We start from the raw sequence: 14,524 nt of genomic DNA on the forward strand, positions 1-14,524 counted from the left end.
GAAGGTGCACAACTAACTCCACTAGGAGCCTGCGTACCAAATTTCAACTTTCTAGCACATTCCGTTCTTGAGTTATGCGACATACATACACACATATGCACATACATACGTACATACAGACGTCACGAGAAAACTCGTTGTAATTAACTCGGGGGTCGTCAAAATGGATATTTCGGGTGTCTGTACGTTCCTAGGCACATATCCACGTGTGGTCGGGTTGAAAAAAAACTCAACATTCATTTGGGGGAATGGAAATGAAGGCCGATTTTTGGGTGAAATTTTTTTCGCGAATACAATACTTCCTTTTTTGTAAAAGGAAGTAAAAAAAAAATAGAGAAAAAAAGAAAAAAAAAGTTCTACATACCTCAAATGAAATTTCATCAAAATACAGTCTATCACACTTGTCATAGTCAGTGCTGACTGTCTCCGGATTGTAGTTCACCATGATCGTTTTTTTATTCATCTGCAGAACGAGAAGAAACACAGCAGTTGTGAAATATTTTTTAAAAAAAAAATCCAAGAACATGAATTATAATAAATTATGAGCTAGAACAACATTAGCATATTTTACAACTTTTGGAGATGGGCATCAGTAAAACTTATAAAATTTAAATTTTGCTCAAATTTACCGCATTTTCCTGCGTATTATCCGCGGGCGGCCTATAATCTGCAGGTCCTAAAATCGGCCTGAAGAAAAAAAAGCTTTGTATAATCCTAATATTTTGACCTTAGTTTTGCTATGGCGAAATCGGTTTTTAACCGAATACTTCCTTTCATACTATGATGCGTTTCACGATTTTATCCTAATCTAGATTTTCTTTTTGAATAAGTACTTTTAATATAGTTGGTCACTTTATGCCAGAAAATGCTACATACAGCATTCTATCCATCAAAACTGATGATCCACAAACCATTCCAACAAATGATAACAACTGTCTTAATAAAACAAAGAATCTCAATACATACACTTCTTCCAAATAAAATTTAGATGCGTGATTTTAAACTCATGTTAAACTATTTGAAGTGTAAAAAGAAAATAAATAAATAAAATAAAATAGGATGGTCAAGCAATAGTTTCACTTAAAAAAGAAAAAAAGCCGTACATCGACTTACATAATGCTTTTGAATTTGTTTTCAGCCAAGTGTGTTTGAAATTAGCCAAAGCGGCCAATATCAGCCAAGCCTGGCAACCCTAAACAAGTTTAAAATTTTAAAGCGAGAAGAGACAAACTTTCATTGTTATGGTTGCAAATCGTCTGCCTGATGCGTCAACTCACAGTTTACTTCTAGGCTTAACTCAATTTGACTTTATATTAAAAAACCGTTTTTTGTAAAAAATCGCGTTTTTACAGAAAAAACGCTGATGTAGATGAATTTAGAATGCAAAACTACAATTAAATCTGAAATTTCATCCAAATCGTTAGAGCCGTTTCCGAGATAAGAAATATATATATACCCACAAGAATTGCTCGTTTAAAGATATAAGATATAATTAAAATATTAATATTTTCAAATTATATTAGTCAATTATAATTTAAAATATAATAAAAATATATTAATTTAATTACTTTAAAAAACTCAAACTATTATAATAATAATTTAATTAGTAAACAACAGCAAAGTACCTTCCGCAACTCCTCCACGCAGTTGACGGCGCACCAGTCGAACTCCACGGAGCTGCCGATCCTGTAGACTCCGGAGCCCAGGACCATGACTGCTCCGCCGGGGAACTCGATGTCGTGGGAGACTCCGTTGTAGGTGAGGTAGAGGTAGTTCATGGTGGCCGGCCATTCGGCGGCCACGGTGTCTATCTGCTTGATGATTGGCTTGATCCCGAGGACGTTCTCTCTGTGCTTCCTGATCACATACTCCGAGCTGAAATCGGGGAGGTGGTCGTTATAGGGAAATGAAATGTCTGGACTTTAACGGGTCAAATAATAAATTAGAAAAATAATACAGAAGTGGGATTATTGGTGCAAAGGGGCCGATTTACACACTTGGGTGCCCCGTGGCACTGACGAATATGGTGCCCCCCCCCCCCAAAAAAAATATATGAAGGCAATTTTTGGATATTATTTTGATTGAAAGAAAACTTTAAAATATCGATTTCGTACGAAAAAAGTTAAAAATTGAGATGTTTTGCAAGGAAATCATTTAATATAAATCCAAAATAAATTCCTGATTTTCATGTAAGAAAGTTTTTTACAGTCGCAGATGGAGAAACTATGATACAAATGGTTAAGGTAAATCATAATGTGCTTTCTGCGCTGCTTTGTTTTTTTGTAGTAAATTTATCTAAATGTCCTTATAAACACATGTTATTTTTCAAAAATTCACTGCTATTTTTGGAGTATAAATTCTGTTTCAAAGATTTTCTATCCATTTTGCCCCTAAGGGGGTTAACCCCCCCCCCCCACCATCCATTTTGAATATTTTATTTTGCCAACATTTAAATTCAACAAGGAGGCAGAAAAGCCACCCAAAAGTTGTACAGCTATGTGAAAAAATTCATGTAAACCTTAGCACCACACCATCGAAAAACCATTCGACTTTGCTTACCTTTTCACGCAGCTTGCTATATGCTTGTCAGAAAATCCCATCTGTTTTGCCTTTAAGACGACGTCACGGCTCAAAAGAGAAATATCACTCAGCTGGAAAAAGTAACAAAAAGTGTTTTTTTTTCTTTAAAATCTAATCTTAAAATTATTTCTATAAGCTTGGTTCACACTAAAAAGTATGAAGTAAAGTATTTCTTGATGAAAACGCTCAAAAATCGCAGTTAATCTTAATATTTTTAGATCAAGGTAAGTCTTAAAGCAGCCAATAAAATCTTATATAGTTGAAAACTGAGCGTATCTATGTATGTACCTATGTATCTATGTATCAATGTCTTCCACTCCGAATTACAAGGTTGTTCCAAGGTTGTAGAAGTTTTTCAACTCCTATTAGTCACATAACGTGATGTTATCTTATATAATTAAAAACTGAGCGTATGTATCTATGTATGTATATATCTATGTCTGAGTTACTTCTCCCGAAGGGCAGTGAACTGACCATCAACCAGGTATCAATAGATTTGTCATTTTCACATCTTTATGTTTGGCTGTTTAATAAAATCCTCCAATAATAATAAGTGGAGATATCTATTAAAAACTATTCATAGTGATACTTAGATTTCGACATAAAATCCCTACTTTTCGAAGGCTTTCCTCCATTCAAATGATTATTCGGTGCTTCATCTCCACTTTCCCCAACAATGCTTGTATTAAAATGTGTAGGGTGAAGAAAATCATTGAGAAAAAAGATCTGTCGCCATTTTTTTCTCGAATATGAACAAATAAATTCTGGCTTTTGTTTCAAAGGTTTTTACTGTCATCGAGGGATTTCAAATGCTTCCTTTTCTGGTTATTTTTCTGAAATCTGCAGCAAAATTTTAATGTTTTTTTTTTCTTTTTTGTTCAAGAATGATTGTTGAACATGTGTCACTTACCATAACTTTTATTTTCGAGGCTGACCGTGCAAAGCCGGTCCAGCTAGTTAATATTAAAAATTGAGAGAAGAAATATAGACAGTACAGTAAAAGATATTTCCACAAAGCTGTATACCGCCTGTTGCTTTTTTAAAATTTTATTGGCTACTTGAGAATTAACCTAAATGTGACGATATTAAGACTAACTGCAATTTTGGAGTGTTGTCATCAAGAAATCATGTACTTATTTCTGTATCTCAGAGCCCAGACTAACGCAAGTCCGAAATTTGCGATTTTCCGTCTATTGGTGCATTGCACGTGGAATCCGAGCCATATGAATGTCATCCTAAAAAAAAATCCCTTGTAATAATATACATATTTGCCAACCTTCGAAGGAAAAAAAAACAGGAGATTCCACTAGAGCTATATTGGTGATTCAGCAGCGACATATCTTCACAACAGAATTATTGAATTATGCTTTTAAATAACATGAATACTAAATTTAAAGTGAAATGGGGATTTTTCGCAGATGTAAGCTAATTGGTAGCAGCAAGAAAAATATACTGCAAAGTAAAAACCAAATAATAAGGCGTGAATTGGCTTAAAGCTTCGTACATTACCCAGTCTCGTCTCTGCTAAAAAAGGTAACTACAAAAATTTAATTACTAAAATCCGAAAAAAGAAAAAAAATCAATATATAATGAAAATAAAATGTAAAATAAGTAGGTATAGGGTAGCACATGTTAAAATAACTTCAAACTTTCAAAATGATTGAAATATTTTCAAGATGCAAAAGGATTGAAATCTGCTGCCATTTTCGGCAAAGCACGTGCTTCGTTGAACATGCCATGTGGAAAGCTTCCAAAAAATAAATTTTTATTAAATAAGTTGGAAACATTTTATTCCCTGTCATTGGTAGACTAGAGAAGGGCGCCATCTATTGAGAAAAAGTGAAACTTTTTGATGATTGACTGATAAAGCTGCAAAAACGGGAGAAAATCGTAAAAAATGGGAAATCGGGAGACTGAAGCAAAAAACGGGAGTCTCCCGTTAAAAACAGTAGATTTGGCAAGTATGAATTTACCAGTGTTAAAAGAGCGCAAGCCCAATCCCTCGTACATGCACCATGCGACCGTTTTTTGGGATCTCCCGTAAAGTAGCGATAATGTGACTTACGTTCAGGGTTCGTCGATATATATCATTATATATATCACGACACATATCGGATATTTATTTTGAAAATATGATGATATTTTGGATATTTATTTCTCCAACCACAGTATTTTCAATATATAAATTTTACTAAACATATAGATGTTGTTCATTTATTATTAACTAGTGGTACCCGCACAGCTTTGTCCGTAGTTGAAAATTAAAAGGTCATTCGGTTCTCCAGTATATTTACAAATAATGGATGATTAATTTCTCGCCAATTGGCTACGTTCATTCGCTCTTCCACTCCATGTTATGATAATTTCGTAATTTACTCGTCCATCTTATGATATTCTTGTTCTTAAAATTGGAATAGAAAAAGAACCACATCGAATTTTTGAAAAATCGCTTGGAGGTACACACCCTCATGTTACAAACTAACTTTGTGCCAAATTTGATGAAAATCGGCCGAACGGTCTAGGCGCTATGCGCGTCACAGAGATCCAGACATCCTACAGACATTCAGACATCCTACAGACATCCAGACAGAGAGACTTTCAGCTTTATTATTAGTAAAGAAAATAACCAAAAGTTATGTACTATATTTTTATGATGTATTAATACATCATTAATATAACAAAGTAATGTAATCCTCTTTTTTTTTCTATTCTATATTAATGAAATTATTAGTTATGTAACAATTTTAATTCTTATTAAAAGTGCCCAGTTAAATATTAAACATGGGTCGGAAAAAAAAGAAAATATCTTATAACTGTTCACCAATTAATTCATATTTTTTATTTCCAAATCATAACTGCGTAAAAGTAGCTAACAGAAGAAAAATGATCAAAACAGCTGACGCTAAATGAACTCTATTAAAATTGATAAAAATGTTAAATGAAATATTAGGTGTAATTAATGAGAGAAACCTTAAGTCTACATATTGATTAATTTTTAGTCTACATATTGTAATCATAATAAAAAATAAATAAATAAAGAGTGATTCAAGGATGCATTTACTATTTTGAAGACTTTAGTTTTGTGCCGATTGAAAATATTGGATACATATCAAAATATCCGATCTATATCAAAATGTCGGACATTTTTGATATTTTTGAAAACATCAAGATATTTTCAAACGCTGCTCACGTTACACTGGCTCTAAAGGTAGAGATTTTATTTCATACTTTTTAGAGTGAACCAAGTATATAGAAATAGTCTGTAGAATTAAAAAGCATTTCAAATACATTTTACTAAATTTTAACTCACTTTTGGCCTCAAATTTTCAAGATGTAATTGTAAAGTAGCAATAACAGGAGTGCCCCCCCCCCCCCCAACTTCAATGGCTTTCCCTTCTTTATTTTTTTGCTCTCTTTTTTTTATTTTATATATATTTTGAATATGTTTTATTTATTTTTTAAAAGTATTTTTGTTCATTTATTTATTTTTAATCATCATTTTATGAGAATAGTCTTGTGCTTCGCCAATGACGTGCACACACACACGCAAACTAAATAAATAAATGAAATAAAATAAAAATAAAATAAATAATTTTAATTAAAAATAAATCAATAAATAAATTTTAAAAAATAAATAAAAATTCTCCCCTTACCCCCCAATTGTGATGGCACCCCCAACTTGCGCCATAATCCCCCCCCCCATGTGGGGCACCCCTGAGCGATAATGTGACTTGCGTTACTCCGGCTGTAGGGCACAGGTTTTATTTCATACTTTTTAGTGTGTGAACCAAGCTTATAGAAATAGTCTGCAGAATTAAAAGGTATTTCAAATTTTAACTTACTTGTGGCCTCAAATTTTCAAGATGTGTATGGAAGTCTATAATATTCTTGAACTTGTGCAAGAACCACGAATCGATGTCCGTCAATTTGTGCAATTTTTCTACAGAATAGCCGTTCTTCAGGGCTGCTGCGATGATGAAGATTCTCTTGTCTGTGGGATGCTTGAGTTCCTAAGTGGAGAGAGAGAAAAAATTTCACTGCGTAAAAGAATACGAATGTAATACTGTTTGACTGCGGATTGTATGTAATTTGGCAGTCTGCCAAGTAAAGACGATTCCATCCGAATTAATCTAGCAGGGGAGAAGGGAAAATAACGATGGGATTTTTTGATGCACGCGTTTTATAATGTCACTAGTGCCTTATTCATTTATTGCATTCTCAAAAATAAAATAAGGGGAAACAAAAATAGTTACCGTGGAAACAACAAAAAGAAAAGAAAATATTTTTATTTCGTTCAGGAACGTAAAAGCAAAATGATAAGCTCAACAACTTTGCTGTGAATCAATAAATCAATTCATTTTTGCCGTGAGAACATAGATCGAATATACTTAAGATTTAAAAAATGTTGAGGGCAAATTTTCATTTTTACAAAACTGAGGCTAAATAATAGAGAAGCAAAAGTGCACATCTAAAACAAACCAACTAACTCCCCTATAAACTAATAGATACTTCCATTTCCGCCTATAAACCGGATATTAGCCTTTCCATGTAATCGATGGTCAGACAGTATTAACAATACTGTTCTACAATACTATTAACATACAATTCCGTGCAACAATAAGAGATGAAAACGGCAATTTGGGGGGTGGGGGATTTTTTTTTTCTTCCCAAGGGGATTTATTCAAACTTGCGAAAATAGAAAATTTTAATATTTTGGAAACAAAATGTATTCAGACATTTGAAATACAGTAGAAGACTGTTATAACGCACACCTTGGGACCAGAGCTTTTGCGTTATACAGGTTTTTTGCGTTAGATAGATCATTTCACACATTTTGAAACTAATATTCAGAATGTATCTATATATTAGCACTTCAGAATGAGTCTTATCTGCAATGAGTATTAAAGCACCAACATTACAATGAGTTATTCACAAATAAATATGTTTCACAATCAAAATCCTGCACTTCTGCTAGCTTCATGGTTCGCATAACAGCTGCATTTTCAAGAGCCATCTGGTATTTTCTGTTTACTATGAGTACTCATTTTCAATTTAATAGCTTCAAAATTAAGATGAAAAGATGAAAAACTTTCAAAATTTAATTCGCTTAACCATTTTTATGTCTGCAAAGCAAAACAGAGGGATTTTTTCAACTTCAAAACCTATTGTTCACTTCTGAAAAGTAGTGCGGTTTATAGAGAATTGCGTTATACAGGTCGGCGTTATAACGGTCTTCTACTGTATTTACATTTCGTTTAAAATCAGTGGTGGCAATTCAGGAAGAGGGGGGGGGGATTTTCCCTTAATTTAGGCATAATAGATACTTTTTCAGGCCTAATGGATACCTTTTTCAGACCTAATGCCCAAGGCAGAAATCCAACCACCACATCCATAAGGTCTCACCCATATGATTTTCAACGCATAAATTGTATTTTTAAAAAGTGGGAGCTTTATATAACGATACATAATGGCTCATTGCATTCCACTGTATCACAATGAAGTTTAAAATTCTGGAAATGAAATGCCAACATATGAGTAAAAACCACAATAGATTGGGCAAAGTACAAGTTCTACAGAGACAACATCAGCTAAACAGTAATGCACATTTTTAAGAGAGTTTAAACAGTAGACTCATCTAATGGTCAAAAACAATGAAGAATGATTTTTTTTTTGGATTGAAAGCTATTGCCAACCATGGGCACTAGGGTGGGCCGAAATAAGCCGAAAAATTTTTTTTTTTCGAAATCAATTTTTGGATAGCGCGCAAAAGTTGCGTGATGAGCTAGTTAGCACTCACAAAAAATTTCTTGGATATTAAAAAATATCTAGCCGGCGCTATTTGACACTAAAAACCCGAAAAAAATGAGAAAAATGAATTTTTGTCGAAATTTTTTTAAAAAACTAAATTCCAAATATTTTGCTGGAATGCACCGAAAATGTTACATAATGAGCCAGTTCGAGCCCATAAAATGTTTCATTGATTTTAATGAGCATTTATCCGCTCCTTTCGGATATCAAAAAATTGGAGAAAAATGAAAAAATATTGAATTTTTTTAAAAACCATTGTGAAAATTATTTTTCAAAATTAAATCATAGACTAATTAATTAAATAGCACTATTAATCATAGTAATTATTATCACGCAATAATATCATACATTTTCTAGAATTACATATAAAGATAATAAAATTTTGAAAAAGAAATTTTCAAATTTGATTTATAATACCTCATGCATAATGAATATTATTTTTTGGAATAATATTGTCCCTTGTTATCAAATGATGGAAGTTCTTTCCTAGCTTGAAGTTTGGCACGAATATATCCATATTGTGCAGTTTCACCACGAACTTATATTGCAGCTTCGGTTATTAGTTTCACACAACGTTTCACAGCTTCCGTGTGACAGTGAAATTTCTCGAAACAGCTGTAGGCTGTTCTTTGCACATTTCTTTCAATTGTTGGTCTTTTAGATGTATTGTAAGAGGTGACTCTGTTGCAACACAATTTGTCCAATGAACTAAATCAACATAATCGATGGCTTCAAAATTGAGTTTAGGACGCTTAAAAAATCGTAACCATCCGAGCTCTTCATCTTCTTATTCTAGAGTTCAGAATGCACCTAACAGCTAATTCCTGAATGTATTTTCTTGAGTCAAACAACATTGTCAACAGTAGCTGTTAAGGATGAGCGAAATATGCATTATTTGTTACCTTATCCACTTTTCCAATAGCCATTTTTCTTACTGTCCTTTGATCAATTAGAAATTGTTTTTCTCTATCAGGGACTTTTGCTTTTTTTCTGCAATTACACGAATATAAATCTGCGCATTTGCAGGCACAAACGTCAAACAAAGTCGTAGCCTCTGCTTTAAATTTGCCTAGCTTTGATTGTAAAAGTTGCGTCTTTATATTTTTAGCATTTTTTGTTGCGCTATTATATTTAGAATAATAAGATAAAATCATGGTAATCACTCTTCTTATCGAAACAAGGGGAAGGGAAACACGCCCCCAAATATCAATAACTTTTTTTGGAACTACAGCGGCCACACTTGCTGAAGATGGTTGCTTACTTCCTTCTCCCTTTATTTGCATCTTAGTGATTTGATAACATCTGATAATGTCCTCATATGTTGGAAGAAATAAAGCATCGGGAGAAGACAAATCTCTTCCAGGTCCAATAGAAGACTACTTGTGCTTGCTCGCGTTACTTTTTTTTTCGCGCGTTTCTACATAACAATCGTGTTGTATACCAAAACAAAGATAATAATGAAATGACATTCGAAATGTCCGGCTCCCGTTTAAAAGACTTCAGAGGATTCACATTTTTTTAATACTCAAGGGCTCTATTTGTCAAACATATATAAAATAGTTATAACATGATCTTAGGAATAATAGAAGCAATTGAGCGCCGTTTATTATCCAGGAGAAACAACTGGAACCGAAGATTAAAAAAATTAGCATCTTATGTAACTATTTTTTATTTGAGTGTGTGTATTTTTTAAAATTGGCGTACAAATGTCGCATAAAATTGATTGAATTTTTACTGTTTTTTCTAAGTAACGTATTGCGTAACATTTCAGTATTTACTTATTTTGAAACTACTTAATTTTTTTTTTTTTTTTTCATTTTTCCAATGTGTCAGTCTTAAAGGAGCGTAGCTAAATATTCTACGAAATGTATAAAAGTCTTTGAGGATTTCAACTAATTCAGTGACAGATACTTCTAATGTTTGCTGAAACTAGCTTCATACTTTTATTTTAAACCCCCCCCCCATTTTCTTTTCGTTTCTTTGTTTTTTTTTTTTTTTGAAAAAAGGGCATTTTTGCCCTTTTTTTCAGTTTTTCAATGTCAAATAGCGCCGGCTAAATATTAAACAAATTTAGCGAAATTTTTTATGGGTAATAACGGGCCCATATAGCAACTTTTCCGCGCTATCCAAAAACAGATTTCCAAAAAAAGTTTTTTCGGCCCACCCTAATGGGCACCCCATATGCAAAATTGTTAGGGGGGCTCAGACACTTTAATCATGGTTTAGCAGGATATTTTCCCCATGGAAGCAGATTTCAGGATAGATTAGAGTCATGAAAATTTGACATTTTAATTACTTATTCATTAACCCTTACAAGGGCAGTGGTCGCGCTGTGAAACCACTAATTTATAAAATTTTCTTTTTTTTCCAAATTTTTTGAATCAAAATCGCTTGGGTCCTTTTCTTTTAAGTTCAATGAACGACATTAGATGGCAGAATAACAAAAAAAATTTTTTTTTTGTAGGCTCAATTTCTTGATCAAATCATCAAATTTTCAATTTTTCGTTTACCCCAAAAATTGGAATTTTTTTTTCAGATTTTAACATTTTTAATTAGCGCTGAAAGAGTGAATCATTTTCCTTCATTTTACCTGAGGTAGTCAATCATATTGTTCGAAAAGATTCAAATTCATTTTTACACGCATAAACATGTTTTTGTCTTTCCCCAGGGGGGATGTGAACAAACGAGGACACCACCCCCAGCAAAAGAAATTCTGAAAAAAAAATTTTTAACTGAAAAATCTATGTCTAGATGATCAAATAAACCCACTTGTAGTGTTTTTTCATAAGATTTCTCAAAAATTAATGACACGCCCCTGAAAGGGTTAATGGCTGGAGAATATATATTTTTATATTTTTGCAAAGAAAAAAGTACTAAAAGCAAGAAAGTTCTTAATTTCTAAGGAGGGTGCGAGCCCCCCCCTTGCCCCCCTATATAGGCGCCCTTGTTGCCAACTAACTTCTATTTAAAACATGAATTATTGAAAAAAAAATTTGACATCCAAACATGTTTTTGTGCGACCTTTTTTTTTGCGAATTTTTTTTTGCACAGATTTTTTTTTGTGCAGTGTATGAAAGTTATTTATAAAGTTGGCTTGAAATTACTTATAAAACGAGTGTGAAGTAGTATCTTCAAATGATGACCTCCAAAAAATTTCGTATTCGGGAAATTTTTCGGGAGTCGTCAAAATAATCATCACTTGGTTTATTTTGATTTCGTTTGTAGATAACTTTTTGGGTCATTTTCTACGTCAGACATTTTTTCTGTGTTGCGAAAACAACTTTTTAAAGCTACTGGTGAAGCTTCAAACAATTTTTTTATGCGGTCCCTATCCACCGCACAAAAACAGGTTTGAGTGTATATAGTGATGTGGATCGTGTGAATACCCAGCTGGTAGGTAAATATTTTTTGGGTATTTACCCAAGCCCTGGGTAAATACCCAAAAACTGGGTATTCTACAAAAAAATGCAAAAAGGAAAATGTTTTTTTTTTAGATCTTAATATGAAATAATTGGTAAAACTGATACGTACATATGTATTACACAGTTCGTAATATTTTTTATTGAAAGACTTGATGAAATCATGAAATAAACATATCGTGTGAACCAAAGAATCTTTCTTTTCAATGTCGTAATTGGAGAAGTATAAGCAATTCAATGATGAACTTCAGGATTTCAAAATCACAATCTAGGTTAGTCATATCCAAAATGAAAAAAAAAAAGGAAGCATGAGGGATGTTTAGAAGAATAAACTGAAAAGTTATTAAGAATATGATGTTATTTATTCATTTTATTGCTGTTTAAGTGATAATGTGGCAAATATAGAAACAGTTTTCACATTAATAAACAAAAGAAAAAAAATAAATAAATATTGTTTTCTGTTGCCTTGCTCATTTGCATTTGCTCCCCGATACTTCATGATGAAAATTTATTCAAGCTATTTTTATTGACATTTTGTTGTATTTTGATGTCATGCAGGGACATATTACTAGGTTATAAAAGACTAGGCCCTTAAAAAATTGAAATTTGCTTTTTTTGTAACCAGTTGAGCTTTTTATTTTTTGTAGAATGGCTTTTTATTTCTGAAATTTGGCTATCAACATTGAATGGGCATATCCAACACATTTAATGTGAATATCATATTAGATTGCTAAGTTGTTTCACACAATAATTCTTTAAATATGTGATCAAAACACAGGCTTTGGGCAAAAATTTATTGTTTTGTATATGGTTGGTTATACAGTGCCCGCCGCTTATTAAAATCACATTGGTTCTGAGGACATTTGATTTAATAAAGCGGCTGATTTTATAAACCGGCACCCATGCACTGAAAAAAAATATAAGGTTTTCAAGTATAAATACTCTAAAAAAGGAATAAATAACGATTAGTTGAATTTTATTTTTAGTCTAGTTGTATTGTATTATTTTAGTTCAGTTGCAATATACAGTTGATATTTTAACTTACATAAGGTACATTTTTAAAATTTCACAAGGGTCTTAAAATATTGACTTATTGTTGTTTGAGTAAGAGAATTTGAAAGTAAAGATTGAGAAATCCTTAATTTAATTGCAGCATCACACTAACTACATTTAGGAAACTTGTCACACTTATTCAAAATTTGGAATTAATCTTTCACACTCAAGTCGTCACGACCTGCTAGCTAACAATTTTAACTTAATTGTAAAAATGAACTGTCAACCCCTGTAGATAGCTGAATGTGCACGAACTGATTGAAACTCAGTGGTCAGGCTGCAAGGCGAAACAGATCTGCGAAGAGGAAACAGGCAGCACCAACTAAATATATGGCTCTGAAACAATTCTCTTGTGACTGCTTCATTTTTCTTTTTTTTTCATTCAACTCCCCCCCCCCCCCAAAAAAAAAAAACGTAAAACCTTCACCTTTTGTTTGTTTATGTGGAATTTGTTATTTTATTAGTGCTGCACTGTTTTAAATCTTGAAAGAAAAAATAAAATCCTGGTTCTATTCAGAGAAGAATTAGCATATGCTCTCCAAAAGTTTGATTTTATAAAACGGCGAGGATGATTTTATTAAAGGATAATTCTAACATATTTTGATATAGTAATGATTCTGTTCTTCCAGATTTGATTTTATAAAGCGGCTGATTTGATAATCCAGTGATTTTATTAGTGGCCGGCACTGTACATAGTCGAATGCATACTGAAAAGTATTTTAGTTGAATATAAATTTTTTTTAAATAAATACCCGGGTAAATACCCATTTTGGGTATTACCTCTAAAAATAAATACCCGGGTATTTTACATCACGAAGTGTATGAAAATAAAAACTTACGTCGTCACTGACGTCCTTGTGAGACTTTTTTTCTGTGTTGCGAAAACAACTTTTTAAAGCTACTGGTGAAGTTTCAAACACGTCCGCAAAAATTTATTGTTTTATATATGATTGGTTATACATAGTGGAATGCATACTGAAAAGTATTTTAGCTGAATATAAATTTTTTAAATAAATACCTGGGTAAATACCCATTTTGGGTATTACCTCTAAAAATAAATACCCGGGTATTTTACATCACGAAGTGTATGAAAATAAAAACTTACGTCGTCACTGACGTCCTTGTGAGACTTTTTTTCTGTGTTGCGAAAACAACTTTTTAAAGCTACTGGTGAAGTTTCAAACACGTCCGCAAAAATTTATTGTTTTATATATGATTGGTTATACATAGTGGAATGCATACTGAAAAGTATTTTAGTTGAATATAAATTTTTGAAATAAATACCCAGGTAAATACCCATTTTGGGTATTACCTCTAAAAATAAATACCCGGGTATTTTACATCACGAAGTGTATGAAAATAAAAACTTACGTCGTCACTGACGTCCTTGTGAGACTTTTTTTCTGTGTTGCGAAAACAACTTTTTAAAGCTACTGGTGAAGTTTCAAACACGTCCGCAAAAATTTATTGTTTTATATATGATTGGTTATACATAGTGGAATGCATACTGAAAAGTATTTTAGCTGAATATAAATTTTTTAAATAAATACCTGGGTAAATACCCATTTTGGGTATTACCTCTAAAAATAAATACCCGGGTATTTTACATCACGAAGTGTATGAAAATAAAAACTTACGTCGTCACTGACGTCCTTGTGAGACTT

General features: G+C 32.5%; 1 protein-coding gene across 1 annotated transcript in view; it reads right to left on the reverse strand.

Annotated features, from left to right (window-relative positions):
- LOC129233126 (CAD protein-like) overlaps window positions 1-14,524 on the reverse strand; it is a 165,253-nt gene that overhangs the window by 102,605 nt on the left and 48,124 nt on the right. Inside the window, exons 17-20 of the mRNA XM_054867189.1 lie at window positions 6,422-6,590; window positions 2,560-2,656; window positions 1,626-1,875; window positions 365-463 (exon numbers count right to left, since the gene is read on the reverse strand). Of these exons, the coding sequence (XP_054723164.1) occupies window positions 365-463; window positions 1,626-1,875; window positions 2,560-2,656; window positions 6,422-6,590 (615 nt within the window). The remainder of the gene's footprint in view (window positions 1-364; window positions 464-1,625; window positions 1,876-2,559; window positions 2,657-6,421; window positions 6,591-14,524) is intronic.

The sequence above is a fragment of the Uloborus diversus genome, unplaced genomic scaffold (genome assembly GCF_026930045.1).
Source record: "Uloborus diversus isolate 005 unplaced genomic scaffold, Udiv.v.3.1 scaffold_18, whole genome shotgun sequence".
NCBI lineage: Eukaryota > Metazoa > Arthropoda > Arachnida > Araneae > Uloboridae > Uloborus > Uloborus diversus.